We start from the raw sequence: 25623 nt of genomic DNA, 5'->3' as shown, positions 1-25623 counted from the left end.
ATCACCTCTCTCGTGCGCGCCACCTCGCGACCGCATCACGAGCGCCGAAAAGGAACGATCTTTGGAGGAAACCGATATGAACGAAGCCGGAACGGCTCATTCTTTTACAGGAAGATTATCAGTAAATAGAAATCCAAGACTGAAGTTAGGAAATACATCCATAGTTCCATAGCTAGGAAGACGAACTTGAAATTGCTAGGGATAAATATTGATGTAAATCTTACTCGCAGAGATCACGCAGCGGCATTATGTAAAGCTTCGAAAAATGCATGGAATAACTAGTACAGGAACTGCCAGTTTTAATCTACCAAGGTCCGCCATGCAAGCATACCACAGTCCCTTATTCGCGGCAGTAGTCAGTTTCAGGGTCAGCGCTTGGGTGTATCGACTCGAGATATAGCGAGAAGAATACAGTAGCTGCGCGTCGAGGACTGAGCGGTGTGCTACTTGGAGCGCTCTGAGTCAATCCAGATGAGTTATTATATGTGGTTTTCGAAATATACTCGATGGGCAGCAGTATTAGGAACAAAGATGCTTCATACTCCAGAATGAGAGTTTCACTCTGCAGCGGAGTGTACGCTGATATGAAACTTCCTGGCAGATTAAAACTGTGTGCCCGACCGAGACTCGAAATCGGGACCTTTGCCTTTCGCGGGCAAGTGCTCTACCATCTGAGCTATCGAAGCACGACTCACGCCCGGTACTCACAGCTTTACTTCTGTCAGTACCTCGTCTCCTACCTTCCAAACTCCGCTGCAGAGTGAAAATCTCACTCTGGAAACATCCCCCAGGCTGTGGCTAAGCCATGTCTCCGCAATATCCTTTCTTTCAGGAGTGCTAGTTCTGCAAGGTTCGCAGGAGAGCTTCTGTAAAGTTTGGAAGGTAGGAGACGAGGTACTGGCAGAAGTAAAGCTGTGAGTACCGAGCGTGAGTCGTGCTTCGGTAGCTCAGATGGTAGAGCACTTGCCCGCGAAAGGCAAAGGTCCCGAGTTCGAGTCTCGGTCGGGCACACAGTTTTAATCTGCCAGGAAGTTTCATGCTTCATACTGGTTTAAAAGAAGGAACTGTCGAAAATGCCCAGAAGAGAACTTGTGTTAGGTCACCGACAAATTCCATAAAAAAAAGTAGGTGGAGAACTGGTAGCGTCAATAGGACATTACTGATAAAAGCCGAAGAGATTACTGTTGCTGACTTGACATACGGGAAAGCTTGGAAACCCATCATGCCCACCCCAGTCGGGGCCAGGAGCATCTTTAGACCGGTCACGTTCCTTGTCGCACTCATCTTGCACGATTCAGGCTCAGGCAGAGAGGCATTTGCGACTGTGAAGACGAAATTACTCCAGAACACATATATTTTCACTGCACATCATTCAACACCGTTAGACAGAACATTCGGTCATTAGCAGGTCTGCATAGGACTATAAAGGGACCCAAATAATGACATATGATTTACGATCTTGCAAATGTAGTCACAAACAGATTGTTAGTACATCTGCATCTACATCTACATGGTTACTCTTCAATTCACACTTAACTGCCTGGCAGAAGGTTCATCGAACCATTTTGATACTACTTCTCTACCATTCCACTCTCGAATGGCGCGTGTGAAAAAGGAACACCTAAATCTTTCCGGTCGAACTCTGATTTCTCTTATTTTATTATGATGATCATTTCTCCCTACGTAGATGGGTGTCAACGAAATGTTTTCGCATTCGGATCAGAAAGTTCGTGATTGACATTACGTAAATAGATCTCGCCGCAAAGAAAACCGGCTTTGTTTCAGTGACTACCACTCAACTCGCGTATCATATCAGTGACATTCCCACACCTATTGCGCGATAACACGAAACGGGCTGCCCTTCTTTGCACTTTTTCGATGTCCTCCGTCAATCCTGCTCGTAATTGTAATACTAGGTATTTAGTCGAATTGACAGCCCTTAGATTTGTGCGATTTACAGTATACCCAAAATTTATCGGATTTCTTTTGGTACCCATGCGGATGACCTCGCAGTTTTCGTTGTTTAGTGCCAATTGCCACTTTTCGTAGCAAACAGATATTCTCTCTAGATCATTTTGTAATTGGGACTGATCGTCTGATGATTTTACTAGACGTTAAATTACAGCATCATCTGCAAACAATCTGAGGGGGCTGCTCAGATTATCACCTAGATCATTTATGTAAACCAGGAACAGCAGAGGGCCTATGACACTACCTTGCGGAACACGAGATATCACTTCTGTTCTACTCGATGATTTACCGTCTGTCACTACGAACTGTGACCTCTTTCAGAGGAAATCACGAATCCAGTCACACAACTGAGACGATACTCCATATGCACTCAATTTGATTAATAGCCGCTTGTGGAAATCTAGGAATATGGAATCGATGTGAGATCCTTTGTCGACAGCACTCATTACTTCATGGGAATAACGAGCTAGCTGTGTTGTACAAGAACGATATTTTCTGAATCCGTGTTGGTTATGTATCAATAAGTCATTTTCTTCAAGGTGATTCATAATGTTCGAGTACAGTATATGCTCCAAAATCCCACGGCAAATTGAGCTCAGTTATATGGGTCTGTAATTCAATGGATTACTCCTGCTTCTTTTATTGAATATTGGTGTGATCTGTGTTACTTTCCAGTCTTTAGGAACAGACCTCTTGTCAAGTGAGCGGTTGTATATGATTGCTAAGAAAGGCGCTATTGTATCTGCATACTCTGAAAGGAACCTGATTGGTGTGCCATCTGGACCGGAAGAATAGAAGGAAATGTGTCTTCCCAGGGAGTCAAGTCTGCAAAGCAAGGATAAACACCCTACAATGAATGCAAGCGAAGTGGGAGTGCACGTTAGTGAAATATTACGATTGTGAAACTTATTCCGTATCGTCAGCAACACTTACACCTGAAGCTATTCAAACGACCAAGGAAGACGTGCTGTTCCCACATCTGGAGAATGTCAGATTCTGGGAACTGATCATTTGTGTCATACGTTAATAACAAACAGTAAGATCCACAGAGCCGTATACGACGGCGCTTGGGGTTGATGCCGCGTTCCTTGACTTCAGGAAGGCACTTGACACCGTCCCTCAGCGCCGTTTAGTGTAAAAAATTCGAGATTATCGAGTATCGTTGTACTTTTCGACAGGATTCAAGACTACTTTGCAGACAGAACGCAATACGCCGCTCTTAACGGAACAAAATACACACATGTAAACGTAATTTCCGAAGTACCCCGCGGAAGTGTGATAGGACCGTTACTGTTTACAGTATATAAAAATGACCTAGTAGAAAGTGTCGGCTGTTCGCAGATGATGCATGCGGTTGTCTGTCACAATGTAGTAACGCCAGTAGGTAGTAACTATTTACAGAATGACCTCCAGAGAATTGAATGGTGCAGGCACTGGCAATTGACCCTGAACGTAAATAAATGTAACATACTGTGCATACATAGGAAAAGAAATCCATTGCTTTACAGCTACACTGTTGATGACAAACCGCTGGAAACAGTATGTACCGCAAAATATCTAGGAGTAACTATCCAGAGCGACCTTAAGTGGAATGACCACATAAAACAAATAGTGGGAAAAGCAGATGACAGAGTCAGAATAATAGGAAGAATCTCGAGGAAATTTAAATCATCCACTAAATAATTGGCTTATAAACGGCTTGTTCGATCGATTCTTGAGTATTGTTCATCTAACTGGGATCCTTACTAGGTACGATTGATAGCAGAGTTAGAGAAGATCCAACGAAGAGCGGCGCATTTCGTCATGCGCTCGTTTAGCCTGCGCGCTAGCGTAACAAAGATGTTCAATAAACACCATTGGCAGGCGTTACAGGAGAGGCGTTATCCACCACCGAGAAATTTCGGGAGAATACTTTCCGGGAAGGGTCGGACAACACACTACTTCCTCCATCATAAATATCGCGTAATGACCACGAGGAGAAAATTCGAGAAATTAGAGCCTATACTGAGACTAACTGACAGTCATTCCTCTCACGCACTCTTCGCGATTGGAACAGGGTTGGAGGGCTCAATTAATTAGTTGTACAAGTACTCTCCGCTACACAGCGTTAGGTGCCTTGCGCAGTGTGATGAAGATGTAGATGTATGAAAGTATCGGCGAAAATTAGTCCTAACCTACAAGACCATATTATGATACACTGCATGTTACATGTTTGGTCAAGTTCTACTCGCCCCTATAGCCGCAACCCGTTAGCACACTGCTTCCGAGATTCGGGAAGGCATGCCGTTCCCGGCTCGAATCCGCCTACGGATTGACGAGCCTGGCCTGTGCAGCAGCTCGACATCCTCGTGGGTGAAGCCTGGTACCCATATCCCGTTTCAGTTACACTATACGCAAACATTTAGATAAATCCTCACACATATTCGCCCAAGATAACACTAGAGACAGACGGATTGGGTACAAAAATTTCATGACGGAGAGTGGAGGTGGTGCTGGTGGCGGTGGCGGTGGTGGGAGGGGGTGGGGGAAGGTTGTTTGGGTTCAGGGTTGAGAGAATGGCGACAGAAAGGGTATCCGGCCATCCTCCACCACAAACATTGCCGTATACGGTGAACATGACGACACCGCTCATACATGGCGTAAAGGCAGTAAAGAGAAGAAAGATATGTTTGGCGAAGTTCAGTGACAATAACGTAAATACAACACGGCGAAGAAGTTGATATAAAAGAAAGCTTTTTCTATGGGGCTTACGGAACTAATTGCCCTTAGCATCGTTTGCATTCGAAAACATAACAAACAATACAATGTAATCCTTACTACATTGTGCGCTAACACTTTGCTCTGCCGAACACTTTTGTACTCTATAGAAAATTCTGATGTAACGTTACATTTGAGCCTACTGTTTCATAGTGAGTACTAACAACAGCCCTCTAAGTGGAACAAAGGCCATATAAGTTCAGAGACTCAGCCACACCTGCAAGACCCCATAGGCGTGGAAACAGTAGTAGAACGTAAGAGAGAGGCTGCGGGTGTAGAATCGACGAAAATTCCAAGGCCACAACCCGTTGCTGTTGCACTGGAGATTGAACCGTAGCCGGCCGGAGTTGCCGTGCGGTTCTAGGCGCTACAGTCTAGAGCCGAGTGACCGCTACGTTCGCAGGTTTGAATCCTGCCTCGGGCATGGATGTGTGTGATGTCCTTAGGTTAGTTAGGTTTAATTAGTTCTAAGTTCTAAGCGACTGATGACCTCAGAAGTTAAGTCGCATAGTGCTCAGAGCCATTTGAACTTAACTGTACCTCTTTCAATTTTTTTATTTTTCCTTTCATCACACTGTCTTTCACAAAGATCAGTTTACTGCATAATTTATATCTTTTAGATTAAGTAGTAAGAGCTATCACGCTTGGATCTGTGAATGGCATGTTTCAGCACTCTAAGAGTGGCTACCTGGTAGCCATACAACCGAACATCTATTCTCGACCATGATTCGCCTGAGTGCAACTTCGTACACATCATGTGACTTCTACCATTCGCATGAGGCTGGGGCACAAGTGCTACCCCGCGCACCTACATCCGTTGATAATCATCACGTGTGGACGCCGCAATAAAGACACACTGGCAGTAGCGGATCGTAACCACTTCTTATTGGCGTGTTCCGTGAACACGACTGCACAATCTGACTTGTACAGGAAACTGGTTGCGAGAGGTTACTCCCTTCCAGCCAGTGTTCCTGTTTCACTCCACTGTTTTGATAAATATAGCTTGCTCACAGACTATTTGATAACTACCGGCATCCAAATTTCAAAAATGACTCAAATGTCTCTGAGCACTACGGGACTCAACGTCTGAGGCCATCAGTCCCCTAGAACTACTTAAACCTAACTAAGCTAAGGACATCACACACATCCTTACCCGAGGCAGGATTCGTACCTGCGACCGCAGTAGTCGGGCGGTTCCAAACTGAAGCGCCTAGAACCGCTCTACCACAACGGCCGGCCCAAATTTAATTCATCAGTAGCCGAGATCTTCATTTTCAAATGGCATAAACCGGCTTCGTCATCAGGTGCGTAATTTTGAGTTTTAATTCTCGTACTGACTCCTATTTGTACATTACGTTTTCACTGTTGCCCTCTTGTGCAATTTAAGTCACTGTTCTACTGGCACTATTGTGGTTGGTTGTATTATATTTGTCATTTTGTGTTTTTCTTTTATTTTAGGCACGTTAATACGTGTGCTATAATTCTCACATTCTTATATGATGTTATCTGCAGTTCTCTTCTACAGCTATTGTTGTACTTATTGTATAATGGATTATGTTTGCCCTTAATGTTTTGTCTTTTTTATAACAGCATATTTATGTATGTCATCCTGTTGCTGTATAGTGCAATTTGTAATTCTGGTCCAATGTTATTGTCATACTGCCGTCTGCTGTCTGGCGTTAGTCTAATTGCGCTTTTAGTTTACGTTAAGATTGTGTTTATATGTTAACTTCATCGTTTTGTACTGTTCTGCTTTTTTGCAGTTATTTTTGTTTGGTACTTTTAACTCAGAACTGAAATAAAGAAATAAAAGAAGAAACAGTTGCAAAAAAAAAAAAAAAACAATAAGAGAACTTCCATTCATTCAGTTATGATTTGGTTGTCAAACGACAACGTAAACACAAATTTTAAATAAATGTAACTACCGTATATTTCATTACCGTAGTTACGAATGTTAGTTGTCTAATTAATGGAATATAGGAGCCATCATAGTATCTAGACGTTGGCCATAAAATTTTCCTATTCTTTTTTTAATTTACTGGCTTTCAGATGGTTATGTGGATTACGCAGCAAATAAAAATAAGTAGGCAAATAAATAGTCCTGTGTACCGACCGTCTGCCACTGGGCTGATGGCCAGCAGCTCGGAGAGTGCGCCGCCGGCGCTGTTGCCGCCCAGCGTCACCCTGGAGGGGTCTCCCCCGAACACGGCCACGTTCTTCTGCGTCCAGCGGAGGGCCTCCACCACGTCCCACAGCGCCAGGTTGCCTGGAGCATCCTCTGTCTCCAGGAACAGGAACCCTGGAACAACCAGAATTTCGGTTTAACACATCGGTGAAGAGCCAATCAAACATTTATGTCTCGATTGTTTTCAAACATAAACTAACTGTACAACATGTGGCACACCTATGATGTATACAGGGTGGTCCATTGATAGTAACCGGGCCAAATATCTCACGAAATAAGCATCAAACGAAAAAACTACAAAGAACGAAACTGTCTAGCTTGAAAGGGGAAACCAGTTGGCGATATGGTTGGCCCGCTAGATGGCGTTGCCATAGGTCAAACGGATATCAACCGCGTTTTTTTAAATAGGAATCCCCATTTTTATTACATATTCCTGTAATACGTAAAGAAATATGGATGTTTTAGTTGGACCACTTTTTTCGCTTTGTGATAGATGGCGCTGTAATAGTCACAAACGTATAAGTACGTGGTATCACGTAACATTCCGCCAGTGCGGACGGTATTTGCTTCGTTATACATTACCCGTGTTAAAATGGACCGTTTACCAATTGCGGAAAAGGTCGATATCGTGTTGATGTATGGCTATTGTGAACAAAATGCCGAACGGGCGTGTGCTACGTATGCAGCTCGGTATCCTGGATGACATTATCCAAGTGTCCGGACAGATCGCCGGATAGTCACGTTATTTAAGGAAACGGGAAGTGTTCACCCACATGTGAAAAGTCAACCAAGACTTGTAACAAATGAAAATGCCCAAGTAGGTGTTTTAGCTGCTGTCGCGGCTTATCCGCACGTCAGTAGCAGACAAATTGCGCGAGAATCGGGAATCTCAAAAACGTCGCTGTTGAGAATGCTACATCGACATCGATTGCACCCGTAACACATTTCTGTGCACCAGGAATTGCATTGATCAGGAATTGCATTGCGACGACTTTCAACATCGTGACAAGTTCTGCCACTGAGCATTACGGGACGATGACAGATTTTTTGCACGCGTCCTATTTAGCGACGAAGCGTCATTCACCAACAGCGGTAACGTAAACCGGCATAATACCTGTATGCACTATTGGGGAACGGAAAATCCACGATGGCTGCGACAAGTGGAACATCAGCGACCTTGGCAAGTTAATGTACGGAACGGCATTGTGGAAGGAAGGATAATTGGCCCCCATTTTACCGATGGCAATCTAAATGGTGCAATTTATGCTGATTTCCTACGTAATGTTCTACCGATGTTACTACAAGATGTTTCACTGCATGACAGAATGGCGATGTACTTCCAACATGATGGATGTCCGGCACATAGCTCGCATGCGGTTGAAGCGGCTCTGAAGTGCATATTGCATGACAGGTGGATTGGTCGTCAAAGCACCATACCATGGCCCACACGTTCACCGGATCTGACGTCCCTGGATTTCTTTCTGTGGGGAAAGTTGAAGGATATTTGCTATCGTGATCCACCGACAATGCCTGACATGCGTCAGCGCATTGTTAATGCATTTGCGAACATTACGGAAGGCGAACTACTCGCTGTTGAGAGGAATGTCGTTACACGTAGTGCCAAATGCATTGATGTTGACGGACATCATTGCATTAATGTGGTATTTACAGGTAATCACGCTGTAACAGCGTGCGTTCTAGGAAATGATAAGTTCACAAACGTGTATGTATCACACTGGAGCAACCGAAATAAAATGGTCAAACGTACCTACGTTCTGTATTTTAATTTAAAAAGCCTACCTGTTACCAACTGTTCGTCTAAAATTGTGAGCCATATGTTTCTGACTATTACAGAGCCATCTATCACAAAGCGAAAAAAGAGCTCTAACTAAAACATTCATATTTCTTTACGTAGGTACTACATGAATATGTAATTAAAAGTGGGGGTTCTTATTTTAAAAAATGCAGTTGATATCCGTTTGACCTACGGCAGCGCCATCTAGAGTGCCAACCACAGCGCCATCTGGTTTCCCTCGTCAAGCTAGACAAGTTTCGTTCTTTGTAGTGTTTTCGTTTGACGCTTATTTCGTGAGATATTTGGCCCGGTCACTATCAATGGACCACCCTGTATAAGCAGACTGAAGAGCCGATTAAAAATTTCTATCACGACCAGTATTGGAACCAGGGTCTACCACACGCTGCACAGATGCGCTAACCACTATGAGACGATAGCACAGTGGCTTTGCTCAGTCTGCCTTAGCACGCCTCCCTCCAAAATCCAAATTCCCATTCACACCGCACCCCACTTGGTATTCCCCCTAAACTCGAACAGTATTGCATTGGCTCTCTAACTGTATTGGTAGTGTGTTAGGGTAGTCTGTCCTGTGGCACAAGGCCAATAGTGATACAAAGCCTATAGCGGTAAACAAATCTGCCTCTTGAGCACGAGACTCAGGTTCGAATCCCGGCCTTGGTACAATTTTTCATTCGTCCCTTCAACTGCATGTTTACGTCATATACGTTTGAGCTTTGGAGAGGTCTTTGGAACCATATAATTTCATTCGATATGACACATTTACGAGACACGAGAAATCAGTACGGGAAAAAACAAGTGTTTCTATTTTCTGCTGTCCGCGATTACATAATCTTTTTTTATGTCTTCCTCAAGGACACTCCTGGAAATGGAAAAAAGAACACATTGACACCGGTGTGTCAGACCCACCATACTTGCTCCGGACACTGCGAGAGGGCTGTTCAAGCAATGATCACACGCACGGCACAGCGGACACACCAGGAACCGCGGTGTTGGCCGTCGAATGGCGCTAGCTGCGCAGCATTTGTGCACCGCCGCCGTCAGTGTCAGCCAGTTTGCCGTGGCATACGGAGCTCCTTCGCAGTCTTTAACACTGGTAGCATGCCGCGACAGCGTGGACGTGAACCGTATGTGCAGTTGACGGACTTTGAGCGAGGGCGTATAGTGGGCATGCGGGAGGCCGGGTGGACGTACCGCCGAATTGCTCAACACGTGGGGCGTGAGGTCTCCACAGTACATCGATGTTGTCGCCAGTGGTCGGCGGAAGGTGCACGTGCCCATCGACCTGGGACCGGACCGCAGCGACGCACGGATGCACGCCAAGACCGTAGGATCCTACGCAGTGCCGTAGGGGACCGCACCGCCACTTCCCAGCAAATTAGGGACACTGTTGCTCCTGGGGTATCGGCGAGGACCATTCGCAACCGTCTCCATGAAGCTGGGCTACGGTCCCGCACACCGTTAGGCCGTCTTCCGCTCACGCCCCAACATCGTGCAGCCCGCCTCCAGTGGTGTCGCGACAGGCGTGAATGGAGGGACGAATGGAGACGTGTCGTCTTCAGCGATGAGAGTCGCTTCTGCCTTGGTGCCAATGATGGTCGTATGCGTGTTTGGCGCCGTGCAGGTGAGCGCCACAATCAGGACTGCATACGACCGAGGCGCACAGGGCCAACACCCGGCATCATGGTGTGGGGAGCGATCTCCTACACTGGCCGTACACCACTGGTGATCGTCGAGGGGACACTGAATAGTGCACGGTACATCCAAACCGTCATCGAACCCATCGTTCTACCATTCCTAGACCGGCAAGGGAACTTGCTGTTCCAACAGGACAATGCACATCCGCATGTATCCCGTGCCACCCAACGTGCTCTAGAAGGTGTAAGTCAACTACCCTGGCCAGCAAGATCTCCGGATCTGTCCCCCATTGAGCATGTTTGGGACTGGATGAAGCGTCGTCTCACGCGGTCTGCACGTCCAGCACGAACGCTGGTCCAACTGAGTGGCCAGGTGGAAATGGCATGGCAAGCCGTTCCACAGGACTACATCCAGCATCTCTACGATCGTCTCCATGGGAGAACAGCAGCCTGCATTGCTGCGAAAGGTGGATATACACTGTACTAGTGCCGACATTGTGCATGCTCTGTTGCCTGTGTCTATGTGCCTGTGGTTCTGTCAGTGTGATCATGTGATGTATCTGACCCCAGGAATGTGCCAATAAAGTTTCCCCTTCCTGGGACAATGAATTCACGGTGTTCTCATTTCAATTTCCAGGAGTGTACATGGTGGGCTAAATACACTGATCAGCCAGAACTTTATGACCGTGTACCTAACAGCCGGCATGTCCACTTTTGCACCGGTAACAGCGGCGACTTGTCTTGGAATGGAAGCAATTGGGCCCTCAGTAGTTCGATGGAGCCAGTTGGCACCAAGGACAACTCAACTCCTCCCGTAAATTCGAAGGAGGGAGAAGTTGAGCTATGACGCCACAGTAAATCACATTCCAGATGTGTTCGATCACGTTCAGATCAATTGGAACTCGTCGCCGTGTTCTTTCACAGTCCTGGCCGTGTGAGATGGCGCATTGTATTGTTGAAAAGTGCCAGTGCTGTCGCGAAACATGATCGTAATGAATGGGTGTACGTGGTCTGCAACCAGTGTAAGATACCCCTTGGTCGTTATGGTGCCTTGCACTAGCTTCACTGGACCCATTGATTCCCACTTGAATGTTCCCCACAGCGTAATGGAGACACTGCAAGTTTATCTCTGTCCTGCAGTACAAGTGTCAAGGAGTTGTTCCCCTGGAAGACGACGGCTTCGCTCCCTCCCATCGTTACGATTAAGAAGGTATCGCGATTCATAAGACCAAGCAACGCTCTGCTGCTGCGGCAACGTATTGTATCGACGGTCACCTGCTCATTTCAGTCTTAGTTGCCGCTATGCCGTGGTGTTAATAGCTTGGGTCGTCGGCTTCGATCGTTAGGAGTGTTCGGCCCACTGTGTGTTCAGACACACTTTTACTCTCTCCAGAATTAAACTCTGATGCTAGATCTGCCACAGTTCTTCTCCTGTTCTCTTCTACCAGTCCGCCCAGCCTATGACGTCCGACGTTTGTAATGACAGGTGAACGCCCACTGTACGACGACTGGACGTTGTTTCACTTTGGTTTCGGCAGGTGCTGAAGACACTCACCACAGCACTCCTCGAACACTCAAGTTTCCGAAACGTTCGTGCCGAGCCTTCGAGTCATCAGTCTGCTCTCGGTCAGTCTCAGATAGATCGTGCTCCTTCCCCATTCTAAGCACAACAGCGCGCTCTCTGATGCTACATGCACCATGCATGTGTTCGACTAGCAGTCATTACTCGCCAGGTGACCCTGCTGCGACCTGAACTGGTTTATACTGGTAGTACACTCCTGGAAATTGAAATAAGAACACCGTGAATTCATTGTCCCAGGAAGGGGAAACTTTATTGACACATTCCTGGGGTCAGACACATCACATGATCACACTGACAGAACCACAGGCACATAGGCAACAGAGCATGCACAATGGCGGCACTAGTACAGTGTATATCCACATTTCGCAGCAATGCAGGCTGCTATTCTCCCATGGAGACGATCGTAGAGATGCTGGATGTAGTCCTGTGGAACGGCTTGCCATGCCATTTCCACCTGGCCACTCAGTTGGACCAGCGTTCGTGCTGGACGTGCAGACCGCGTGAGACGACGCTTCATCCAGTCCCAAACATGCTCAATGGGGGACAGATCCGGAGATCTTGCTGGCCAGGGTAGTTGACTTACACCTTCTAGAGCACGTTGGGTGGCACGGGATACATGCGGACGTGCATTGTCCTGTTGGAACAGCAAGTTCCCTTGCCGGTCTAGGAATGGTAGAACGATGGGTTCGATGACGGTTTGGATGTACCGTGCACTATTCAGTGTCCCCTCGACGATCACCAGTGGTGTACGGCCAGTGTAGGAGATCGCTCCCCACACCATGATGCCGGGTGTTGGCCCTGTGTGCCTCGGTCGTATGCAGTCCTGATTGTGGCGCTCACCTGCACGGCGCCAAACACGCATACGACCATCATTGGCGCCAAGGCAGAAGCGACTCTCATCGCTGAAGACGACACATCTCCATTCGTCCCTCCATTCACGCCTGTCGCGACACCACTGGAGGCGGGCTGCACGATGTTGGGGCGTGAGCGGAAGACGGCCTAACGGTGTGCGAGACCGTAGCCCAGCTTCATGGAGACGGTTGCGAATGGTCCTCGCCGATACCCCAGGAGCAACAGTGTCCCTAATTTGCTGGGAAGTGGCGGTGCGGTCCCCTATGGCACTGCGTAGGATGCTACGGTCTTGGCGTGCATCCGTGCGTCGCTGCGGTCCGGTCCCAGGTCGACGGGCACGTGCACCTTCCGCCGACCACTGGCGACAACATCGATGTACTGTGGAGACCTCACGCCCCACGTGTTGAGCAATTCGGCGGTACGTCCACCCGGCCTCCCGCATGCCCGCTATACACCGTCGCTCAAAGTGCGTCAACTGCACATACGGTTCACGTCCACGCTGTCGCGGCATGCTACCAGTGTTAAAGACTGCGATGGAGCTCAGTATGCGCCATTCGACGGCCAACACCGCGGTTCCTGGTGTGTCCGCTGTGCCGTGCGTGTGATCATTGCTTGTACAGCCCTCTCGCAGTGTCCGGAGCAAGTATGGTGGGTCTGACACACCGGTGTCAATGTGTTCTTTTTTCCATTTCCAGGAGTGTATTTCGAGTGCTATGATGTTCTGCTGATCAGTGCAAAACTCTCCTGGAAAATATTTCGTGCACTTACAATAGGTAACTATCCTGGGTGAGAATAAAGTAAGCTGGGTTGCCTGTCTTAAGATACACGAAATATTTTCCGGTCTAGTTTCAGTTTGCTCACCCTATGTTACCGGTTATGGGTTTACAGTCAATACGGGTCAATTCATGTTAAAAAATTAACTCGGCACTTCAAATGATGAAAATATCTGCAAATTGAAAGTAGATAAAATCTGAGAGAGACTTTATGTGTCCAGACTTCTGAATCAAGTCCTCCACCGTAGATCAGCGACTAGGACGAATGACTGTCTTGTGGATGGACCGGGTTCATTCCCCTATACTGCCAGGAATCTTTCCTATGTGGGAAGGCTGAAATGAGCTTGGGAGCAGCTTGAATGAGAAGTTGCCGCTTTACGGCATGGAATTTGACAACTGCCGGACGAACGGTATGCTGATACAATACCCGTCCATAAACTAAACTGAATTGCGTCCGAACAGGCCTCAAAAGACCCTAACGGTGCAGACCGACCGCCGAGTCATCCTCAGAATTCAGGCGTCACTGGATGCGGATATGGAGGGTCGTGTGGTCAGCACATCACTCTCCGGGCCATTGGCAGTTTTCGTGGCCGGAGCCGCTACTTCTCAATCAAGTAGCTCCTATATTTGCCTCACAAGGGCTGAGTGCACCCCGCTTGCTAACAGCGCTCGGCAGACGGACGGTATCCCATCCAAGTGCTAGCCAAGCCCGACAGTGCTTAACTGGGGGAACCGGTGTTACCAATGCGATAAGGCCGTTCGCATGCCCCTCCATGCCGCATCCTAATTACATGGCGTCTCCTGTTCCTCTGGGTGAGACTGAGGAGTCGCTATTAACGTAAAAACAGCAAATAATTGCGATTCACCTAAAGTGAAAGGAACGTCTGAATCTGTAATAACGTGTTCTAGCTTTGAAAATGGTTGCTTTACTGAAAATGGCTGTGTGAGTATGTTGGAATATTGCAAGTCCTTTAATTGTTCAACAGTTGAGAGTATTCCATATACAGAAAAACATTTCAATTTTGCATTAGATATCGCTTACGTCTTGCGACAAATAAGACTTCGTTAGTCTAATACACCGCCTATCAGTCAATAGTATTTCATATGTGATTAGCAGTCAAAGTAATTGCGAAAGGAAGTTGTACATTTTACACAAGTAACATCATTTATTCAAGTTTAGGCAGTAGTTACATGGGAACTTCAATTCTCGACAGATGTGCTGCCAGCTACATGTTACGGCTTTCTAATTAGTATCCACGTTTGGAAGCAGCATTATACGGGCATTGTTTGCCCTTGCCAGTACAGAACGGAACGTACGCCGTGTGACAGCCAACAGCGCTGGGAGACTATGTTTTCGTGTAGCTACCAAATGAGATAAATGAAGGAAATTTGAGATTTAGAGTCCGCTGATTCAAAGTTCACCAGAGAAAGAGTACTAGCTGAAATTGCGTAAGGCATGTGGAATGAAATCGGCTGTGATTTTTCAAAGGTACCACCGAAAAATTAAATTGATTGGGTGGTCAAGGATTTGAATCTGGAAATTTCCGACTAGGAGAACAGTGTCTTAACACTCCCTTTACATCTGCCGCGACCAGGAGTGGTGGTGCCATTTCTAACGTTATGCCTTCGTACTCGGAAAGAGCAACATTAAAATCCACGCAGCCCTTCCTGATTTAGTGTTTAGTGGTTTTTCTGCATCACTTTTATTAGCGACAGAATCAGTTCCATCCGGAATTCAGAGAGAAACTGACAAAGTTTTTAGCAAACAGAAAATTATGGTGCGCTTATGAGCAGGGTGGTGCAAATGAGAACTGAAAACACGGCATTAATCATACACAGCTGTATGACTCGGTCACGCCTCCTTAGCCGACGTCAATGATGCTCGCCGGTGCGGTAGCTGTCGCCCCGGTGGTTAACCGATTCGAATTCTGGTGATGCATGAAATTTTCACGGCCAGTATTTGGCTAACAATTGGAGGAGTGTTGGTGGCGCCATATTATTAGTCGCCCTCTTTGCAAAAATGTCCTCGATTAAATTCCGAAGCTTCCTGCATTGCCTCATGAAGTGTGGATATGCGTCACTGTTGACGATGGCCGGCCGGTGTGGCCTTGCGGTTATAGGCGCTTCAGTCTGGAACCGCGTGACCGCTACGGTCGCAGGTTCGAATCCTGCCTCGGGCATGGATGTGTGTGATGTCCTTAGGTTGGTTAGGTTTAAGTAGTTCTAAGTTCTAGGGGACTGATGACCTCAGATGTTAAGTCCCAGCCCGCATCTCGTGGTCGTGCGGTAGCGTTCTCGCTTCCCACGCCCGGGTTCCCGGGTTCGATTCCCGGCGGGGTCAGGGATTTTCTCTGCCTCGTGATGGCTGGGTGTTGTGTGCTGTCCTTAGGTTAGTTAGGTTTAAGTAGTTCTAAGTTCTAGGGGACTTATGACCACAGCAGTTGAGCCCATAGTGCTCAGAGCCATTTTTTTTGTTAAGTCCCATAGTGCTCAGAGCCATTTGAACCATTTTTTGAACTGTTGACGATGAACCGTCCGTAGGATGGTGCCGTTGAGCTCAGTTGTCACCTTGGTGCTGCTGGATGGGTGGAGAGGAGTAGGCTAATAGCCTCCACCGAGTTTCACTTGTTCCCTTCTCTCATGATTACACAGCACTAAAGTAAAACTGCACTGAACAATAACCTATGAAACTCACATACTCTCTACAAAAACACATACGACACAAATCCCACGCATCCGCAGGAAAATTGGTGAGTGCTGCGGAGGAAGAACACCCTTCCCGACAGTCGGCTGAAGCCACCCCTTGCGATATCCCAGCCAACAGTGTCATACGATGTTTCCATTTCTAATGGAACATACTGATGTATTATGACTGCTGTATGGCAGCGTCCTACTATACAGTTATATGTGTACTGGTCACCTATGTATTTATTACAAACATAAACAGAATGGAAATGTTATGAGACAGAGATTTCTTAGGGACATGAAAAAAAACTGGAATGAGTAGAAATTTGAATGTCTACAATACTGGAATAATAAGTCATTAATACTCCATTCGTTGCCGTTGTGTTATGATCGATAACATCGGAAATACAGTTCTTAAATGTAAATGAAATCGTACGAGTTTACAAAAGTTTGAAATGCTAAGAGAGGCAGATTATATAAGGAAATAGAGAAGTTAATAAAATATTCAGAATTATTTTGAAAATCAATAAAACATGAAAATCGATGGATAGATAACAATGTTTCCAGGCGAACATGAGTGTATGCAAGGCATAGTCGCATAAAGGTGTATAACAATGTCTTTACTTACCGGCGTCGTCACTTACTTGCATGTTAAATAGCAATGCAAAATGATACACTTTTGAAATAGAGTGAAAATAACGGGAAACCGCAGGCAGATAACAATGTTTACAAGCAAATGGGTTAGTATGGGGTGTAAAAAGAACAGTCACTTTAAGAGCTATACATAAGGCATTCATTTACCGCCCTCGCTGCTTACTCATTTGTTCAATAGCAACGGAAGACGAGATGGTTTTGAAACAGAGTTTAAAATCTAATGGTATTATGAAAAAGTGTACAAAGTGACTAAAAATATTACAAGTTATTCTGCTGAAGATAATCAACGATGCTGGAACGGAATCGGCGAGTGAATCTGCAGTGGAAGCAGCAAGATTGACTCACCAATAATATTCTGCAGCAACAGCAATTATCAAGTGACATGATTTGGTCTAGATTGTTGGATGAAGGAAGAAAGGAAACATAAAGAGTTCCGCGTGAAGGACAATGGAGACGCAGACATCCAAGTAGCACCACGTTCCACAAGGAGTTTAGCTGTGACCCACTCCAATCAGGCTAACCACAGAAAATCCATATGAGGCTGACCCGACAGGGACTTATTCTTCCTCGGCACACGGGCGTTCGAGTATCATTAGAAACCTCACCCAGCCCTGTTGCGGTCTTAGATACAAAGGTGTGGGAGCTAGTGTGGTAGTCAGCTGATGCATGATTTAGAAACACGCACAGACTCTCCGCCACGAGTCATTAGCGAGTTCAAACGAGCTTAATAGATTAATCAGTAGTGCATACTATCAGTATACGAAAGAGAACCGAAAGGAGATGTACTTCGTCGGGATGGATACTGGAACTCCCTCGTGTAATTTGGCAGTAAATTTTCATATCAACACCGATGGCAAAATAATCACTCGTCTGTAACCGAAACACGGTAAAATAAAATTGTGGTATTTGCTCCACCCATGCTCAGTTGCTACCGAATGTTTATTTCGTTTTTAATCAAACATATTTATGTAATCATATCACGCATTATCAGTGGTCTACAAATTAAGTAGTAAATAAGTAATTATACACATGGCAGGCAAAATAATGCTGACCCTAAAAATATTGCATGCACCGTAAGTTAGCAAACAAACTTCCATCATCAGTCCTGTGTGTGTGTGGAAGGTGTAAGTTGGGCTGTCTATCTTAAGGTGCATTAAATATTTTTCGGAGCACTTTTCATTTATCTGCTCTGTTTATTCTAGTAGTAGGAGGCATATAGTGTTTGCAGACAGCAAATTTAAATTATATTACTGTCTGGAATAAAACGAGCATCTCCAGTTTGAGTGTCACTGCAGTAGCACTCGGTAGACGGCTGTTGATCACATACCAAGCCTTAAGTACAGCCTGAGACATGATTTGTTTCTGAGTAATACGGAGTAATGGGGAAGTAGCCTTCGTTACGTATTGATATCGAACACACCTCAGCTCTCGTGGTTACTGCTCCCTAGAAGCAGCTGTTGTTGTTGTCGTCTTCAGGCCTGAGACTGGTTTCATGCAGCTGTCCATGCTACTCTATCCTGTGGAAGCTTCTTCATCTCCCAGTACCTACTGCAGTCTACGTCCTTCTGAATCTGCATAGTGTATTCATCTCTTGGTCTCCCTTTACGATTTTTACCCTCCACGCTGCCCTCAAGTACTAAATTGGTGAACCCTTGATGCCTCAGAACATGTCCTACCAACCAATCCCTTCTTCTAGTCAAGTTGTGCCACAAACTAATCTTCTCCCCAATTCTATTCAATACCTCCTCATTAGTTATGTGATCTACACATCTAATCTTCAGCATTCTTCTGTAGCACCACATTTCGAAAGCTTCTATTCTCTTCTTCACCAAACTATTTATCGTAAACGTTTCACTTCCATACATGGCTACACTCCATACAAATACTTTCAGACACGACTTCCGAACACTTAAATCAATACTCGATGTTAACAAATTTCTCTTCTTTAGAAACGCTTTCCTTGCCATTGCCCGTCTACATTTTATATCTTCTCTACTTCGACCATCATCAGTTATTTTGCTCCCCAAATAGCAAAACTCATTTACTACTTTAAGTGTCTCATTTCCTAATCTAATTCCCTCAGCATCACCCGACTTAGTTCGACTACATTCCGTTATCCACATTTTGCTTTTGTTAATGTTCATCTTATATCCCGCTTTCAAGCCACTGTCCAATCAGTTCAACTGCTCTTCCTAGTCCTTTGCTGTCTCCGACAGAATTACAATGTCATCAGCGAACCTCAGAGTTTTTATTTCTTCTACATGGATTTTAATGCCTACTCCGAACATTTCTTTTGTTTCCTTTACTACTTGCTCAATGTACAGATTGAATAGCATCGGGGAGAGGCTACAACCCTGCCTCACTCCCTTCCCAACCACTGCTTCCTTTTCATGTCCCTCGACTCTTAAACTGCCATTTGCTTTCTGTACAAATTGTAAATAATCCTTCCGCTCCTTGTATTTTACCCCTGCCACCTTCAGAATTTGAAAGAGAGTATTGCAGTCAACATTGTCAAAAGGTTTCTCTAAGTGTACATATGCTAAAAAACGTAGGTTTGCCTTTCCTTAATCTTTCTTCTAAGGTAAGTCGTAAGGTCAGTATTGCCTCACATATTCCAACATTTCTACGGAATCCAAACTGAACTTACCCGAGGTCGGCTTCTACCAGTTTTTCCATTAGTCTGCAAAGAATTCGCATTAGTATTCTGCAGCTGTGACTTATTAAACTGATAGTTCGGTAATTTTCATATCTGTCAACGCCTGCTTTCTTTGGGATTCGAATTTGGTGGTGGTTAGTGTTTAACGTCCCGTCGACAAAGAGGTCATTAGAGCCGGGCGCAAGCTCGGGTTAGGGAAGGATTGGGAAGGAAATCGGCCGTGCCCTTTCAAAGGAACCATCCCGGCATTTGCCTGAAACGATTTAGGGAAATCACGGAAAACCTAAATTAGGATGGCTGGAGACGGGATTGAACCGTCGTCCTCCCGAATGCGAGTCCAATGTGCTAACCACTGCGCCACCTCGCTCGGTCAGAGGGATTCGAATTATTATATTCTTCTTGAAGTCTGAGGGAATTTCGCCTGCTTCATACATCATGCTCACCAGATGGTAGAGTTTTGTCAGGACTGGCTCTCCTAAGGCTGCCAGTAGTTCTAATGGAATGTTGTCTACTCCCGGGGCCTTGTTTCGACTTAGGTCTTTCAGTGCTCTGTCAAACTCTCCACGCAGTATCATATCTCCCATTTCATCTTCATCTACATCCTCTACCATTTCCATAATATTGTCCTCAAGAACATCGCCCCTGTATAGACCCTGTATATACTCCATCCACGTTTCTGCTTTCCCTTCTTTGCTTAGAACTGGGTTTCCATGTGAGCTCTTGATATTCATGCGAGTGGTTCTCTTTTCTCCAAAGATCTCTTGAATTTTCCTGTAGGCAGTATCTATTTTAGCACTCGTGAGATAAGCCTCTACACCTTACATTTGTCCTCTCACGTCCCTGCTTAGCCATTTTGCACTTCCTGTCGATCTCATTTTTGAGATGTATGTATTCCTTTTTGTCTGCTTCATTTACTGCATTTTTATTTTTTCTCCTTTCATCAATTAAATTCAGTATCTCTTCTGTTACCCAAGGATTTCTACTAGCTCTCGTATTTTTACCTACTTGATCCTCTGCTTCATTCACTATTTCATTCCTCAAAGCTGCCCATTCTTCTTCTATTGTATTTCTTTCACCCATTCCTGTCAATTGTTCCCTTATGCTCTCCCTGAAACTCTGTACAAACTCTGGTTCTTTCAGTTTATCCAGTTCCCATCTCCTTAAATTCCCACCTTTTTGCAGTTCCTTTAGTTTTAATCTACAGTTCATAACCAATAGATTATGGTCAGAGTCCACATCTGCCCCTGGAAATGTCTTACATTTTAAAACGTGGTTCCTAAATCTCTGTCTTACCATTATATAATCTATCTGAAACCTTCTAGTATCTCCAGGGTTCTTCCATGTACACAACATTCTTTCATGATTCTTGAACCAAGTGTTAGCTATGATTAAGTTGTGCTCTGTGCAAAATTCTACCAGGCGGCTTCCTTTTTCATTTCTTAGCCCTAATCCATATTCACCTACTACTTTTCCTTCTCTTCCTTTTCCTACTGTTGAATTCCAGTGACCCATGAGTATTAAATTTTCGTCTCCCTTCACTACCTGAATAATTTATTTTATCTCATCGTACATTTCATCAATTTCTTCATCATCTGCAGAGCTAGTTGACATATAAACGTGTACTACTGTAGTAGGCGTGGGCTTCGTGTCTATCTTGGCCACAATAATACGTTCACTATGCTGTTTGTTGTAGCTTACCCGCACTCCTATTTTCCTATTCATTATTAAAGCTACTCCTGCATTACCCCTATTTGATTTTGTATTTATAACCCTGTAATCACCTGATCAAAAGACTCGTTCCTCCTACCACCGAACTTCACTAATTCCCACTATATCTAACTTTAACCTATCCATTTCACTTTTTAAATTTTCTAACCTACCTGCCCGATTAAGGGATCTGACATTCCACGCTCCGATCCGTAGAACGCCAGTTTTCTTTCTCCTGATAACGACGTCCTCTTGAGTAGTCCCCGTCCGGAGATCCGAATAGCGGACTATTTTACCTCCGGAATATTCTACCCTAGAGAATGCCATCATCATTTAATCATACAGTGCAGCTGCATGCCCTCGGGAAAAATTACGGCTGTAGTTTCCCCTTGCTTTCAACCGTTCGCAGTACCACAATAGCAAGGTCGTTTTGGTTAGCGTCACAAGGCCAGATCAGTCGAACATCCAGACTGTTGCGCCTGCAACTACTGAAAAGGCTGCTGCCCCTCTTCAGGAACCACACCTTTTTCTGGACTTTCAACAGACACCCCTCCGTTGTGGTTGCACCTACGGTACGGCTATTTGTATCGTTGAGGCACGCAAGCCTTCCCCTCCAACGGCAAGGTCCCTGGTTCATGGGGGGAGGGGGGGGGGGGGGAAGCAGCTACACTTTCTAATTTCAATCGGATAACTACTCGTGTTACCAAACACACACACACACACACACACACACACACACACACACACACACACACACGCACACACATGGACACACATACATACACAATAAAATTAATTCGTGAGTTGCAGTGGAGACAATAATTCTCATGACAGCTGAATCGAAGCTACTGTTCTTGCTAACTGTCTTAGTCCAAGAAGATGGTTGGAGACTTTCGTCTTACCCAGCGCACCGAGTCGATATTCAGGCACGACCATAATCATGTCGTGGTCGAGCAGGAAGCCAGGCCGCGCCACGAGCGACGACCCCACCGTGAAGGAGCCTCCGTGCACGAACACAAACACCGGCAGGCGAGCGGAGCTGTCCACCTGCAACACAGAACGCGCCTCCCAGTCACCAGTTACCAAAGCACAGTAGGGGCGGCCATGTCGGGGGAGGGTAAGCCAAATCACGTAGAGTGCTGCGGGCATCCGTTTCCCCAAGGCAACACTTTCGGGATGTGATAAACAGTGCAGGGTTCTTCAAAGAGATTCAGTAGATTTCACAGATCTACATAAATATGCTCGTTATATGCGACAATGTTAAGTCCCGCCTCCTTTTGGAACGCGCTGCTGTTACGCTTGTAGCGAGCCATGGCGGCGGTTTTCTTGGAGCAACAGACCGGCTTGGCCGACTGGGCCAGTTCCTAGTGTCGAAGCGGCGGTCATCCGATATCAGCTACTATGCTGGGTAGAAAATGTTCAAGTATGTGTGAACTCTTAAGGGACCAAACTGCTGAGGTCATCGGTCCCTAGACTTACAAGCTACTTAAACTAACTTAAGCTAGTAACAATATAAACACCATGCCCGAGGGAGGTCTCTGCAGTCCGTGGCCGGCCGGAGTGGCCGAGCAGTTCTAGGCGCTACAGTCTGGAACCGCGCGACCGCTAGGGTCGCGGGTTCGAATCCTGCCTCGGGCATAGATGTGTGTGATGTCTTTAGGTTGGTTAGGTTTAAGTAGTTCTAAGTTCTAGGGGACTGATGACCTCAGCTGTTAAGTCCCGTAGAGCTCAGAGCCATTAGAACCATTTTTTTGCAGTCCTTGATATGGCGCCTCTAACCGCGCGGCCACTCCGCGCGACACGCTCAGTAGCGCACTTAAATTTGTAAATAAAACTGCCTCTTCTTGCTGCTAGTTACTTTACTTATTCCATACGCGTTTCGCCTTTTCCTGTTCTAAGGCATCATCAGTTGGATCTATAACGATACAGTTTTGTTAGTTATAGATTATCAAACAGTTCACTTCGCGATGTTTTGTAAAAAAAGTAATAACTTACCATTTGCTGATCTGCGTTTCCTTACATCTGGTCTGTAGGTTATCACTGCCATCTAATCACATTTTCGTGTTCTCGCCTTCCACACACTCTTCACCATGTTTCTCACTCTTTTTTGTGGTGGACTATTGTTCTTTTGTCAATCGATACAACTATTTCGTCGTACACTTCTTTTCACAGCGCAAATATTGCGACTCCATTACGTGTTTCATCTTCTTTGATATGTTTACCTATTTGTTGCCAACCTAACGAAGCATATGTTCGTTACTAACTTCTATTTATGATGTTTATACCGTATATGTGTGTGTGTGTGTGTGTGTGTGTGTGTGTGTGTGTGTGTGTGTGCGTGTATAATCTATAAGTAACAAAACTGTATCGTTATAGAACCCACTGATGATGCCTTAGAACAGGAGAAGGCGAAACGCGTATGGGATAAATAAAGTAACTAGCAACAGGAAAAGGCAGTTTTATTTACAAAACAAGTATTTATATGCTTGCTGCGGAAGATGGCCACACAAACAAACTTGTGAGTAGTGCACGTTGATATTAATTGCTGATGTCATACGGTGCATGTATATATGTCAGGTTGACCGGCTTTCTTTCTGGTGTCTTTGAAAGTAGGAGAGTGCACTTGCGGATTTAATACGATGAGTGTTCTGTCTCTGGTTGCAGACTGCCGGAAGTTGTATGAATCAGGCAAAACAGCCTTCTAATTTAGAGTTTGCCTGTATGTTACGGGCTGACTAGTTGGCCTCCATGAAAAAGCGGTTCATGTGTGCGTGAGTATATTTTGCCGGAGTACGATGTCGTCATACTAGGGAAAAGTGGTTGTTTGATGATGTGATTTCCACTATTACGTGAGTTTGGTGTTTCGGGTATGTACACTCATGTTCAGATAAGACATAATAATACGCTGAACGACTAGAGATGCGAAATTCATATTCACAGAACGTGTACAAGTGGACAACGCCCACGGAACCGATACCGTAATAAAAGGGGACGGACGAGGACGCTGATTTGTCCAGCAACGGCATGCAAATGAAATGTCGAACTTCTCGGGGGGCGGTCTGGGCGGTGCGACCTGACTCATCTCGTCGTGTTCCACGGCCTTTCGTGGACCATTCTGCACACATTCATTGCACTGCCGAAACACTTAGTCCCATACGAGCAGAAGTTTCCCGGATGGATACGTCACATTCTGTCGTGCCAAAAATACACCCTCTTACAAACTCACTCATTTGACGGTACGGTTCGCTCACGCGTCTGCGGGGCATCCAGCACGTCTACTCAAGTGACATTGATACATGCCCTTCGGTTTATAGCGGCTACGAGAGTCGCTGGCACACTTTACCGGTGGGCTGTGCTGCGCCGTGTTATCGATGTTGATCCTGAATCTGCCGGCCGACATGGTTCAGCTGCTAATCATTTCTGCATATCATACTAATGTACACGTCTTGTGAATACGAACTCCTCTCTCTAGTCGCTCAAGGTGTTCTGTTGTTTTCTGAACATGAGTGTACTTTATGATCTGTGTGCGTCAGTGTGTAGCCCGGAGCACTAACATCACGTTTTGGGAAATCCATTTCTTTTATGCTGTCTTTTTTACAACTACGAGAGTTGTGTTTCGGTGACGTGCTTTTAATGTCGGATGCAGACCACCTGGACGTTCAGTTTTGAACATTTTTAAATGTTCGGATAATAAGTTGCCGTCTCTTTATCCAAGAATAGATGATGAATGCAGCTATCCGCTATCTCTGTGTAATGTCTTGTCTGTATAGACGTGTATCTGTTGCATTTAAGATCCCTTCCCCTTCACACATAAAACTATACAGTAAAGTAAGGCCCTCCCCGTTTTTGGCTGATCCGTGATAAGACAGGCGAAAAATTAGACTAATGGAGGATTATTAGTATTATCTCTATTTTCACTCGATCTCTCTCTTTCTCTCCTTTATCTATGTACAGTTTTTAATATAATATTTCATTACGTGAAATTAGCCAAATAGGATCTTTGCTGGCGTCCTTCGTCTTGGTAATCAGCGGCTGGCTTGCTGTAAGAGATCCTTACATTTATTATTACTGTTAAACACTGCAGTCAATCGGGAGAATCAATCGTTTGGACAATTTGTTCCTTTTACGAAAGATTGCGAATTACAGATGTGGACGATTTAACACAGGCTCAGTGATTGCAGGCTCTCTTCGACACAGCTGAAACTTCCCCACTAATTACAGGGCCAACGTGATCATCAAAAGATTCAGAAAAAATTGATTCGTTCATTCACTCCAGAACAAAACAGTCACAAACCTTATTTATGGTTGTTAGAGTGGTAACTAGAGAAGCTTCTGGAGTATCTGTTGAGGG

The 25623-nt window shown here is 45.5% G+C and overlaps 1 protein-coding gene across 1 annotated transcript in view; it reads right to left on the bottom strand.

The window, feature by feature from the left end:
• The window catches only part of LOC126092840 (carboxylesterase 5A-like), a 159355-nt gene that overhangs the window by 93987 nt on the left and 39745 nt on the right, over nt 1-25623 (bottom strand). Inside the window, exons 4-5 of the mRNA XM_049908570.1 lie at nt 22175-22319; nt 6842-7027 (exon numbers count right to left, since the gene is read on the bottom strand). Coding sequence (XP_049764527.1) covers nt 6842-7027; nt 22175-22319 — 331 coding nt within the window. The remainder of the gene's footprint in view (nt 1-6841; nt 7028-22174; nt 22320-25623) is intronic.

The sequence above is a fragment of the Schistocerca cancellata genome, chromosome 7 (assembly GCF_023864275.1).
Source record: "Schistocerca cancellata isolate TAMUIC-IGC-003103 chromosome 7, iqSchCanc2.1, whole genome shotgun sequence".
NCBI lineage: Eukaryota > Metazoa > Arthropoda > Insecta > Orthoptera > Acrididae > Schistocerca > Schistocerca cancellata.
Note: the sequence above shows the minus strand (reverse complement) of the source record. Positions and strands in the feature narration are given on the sequence as shown.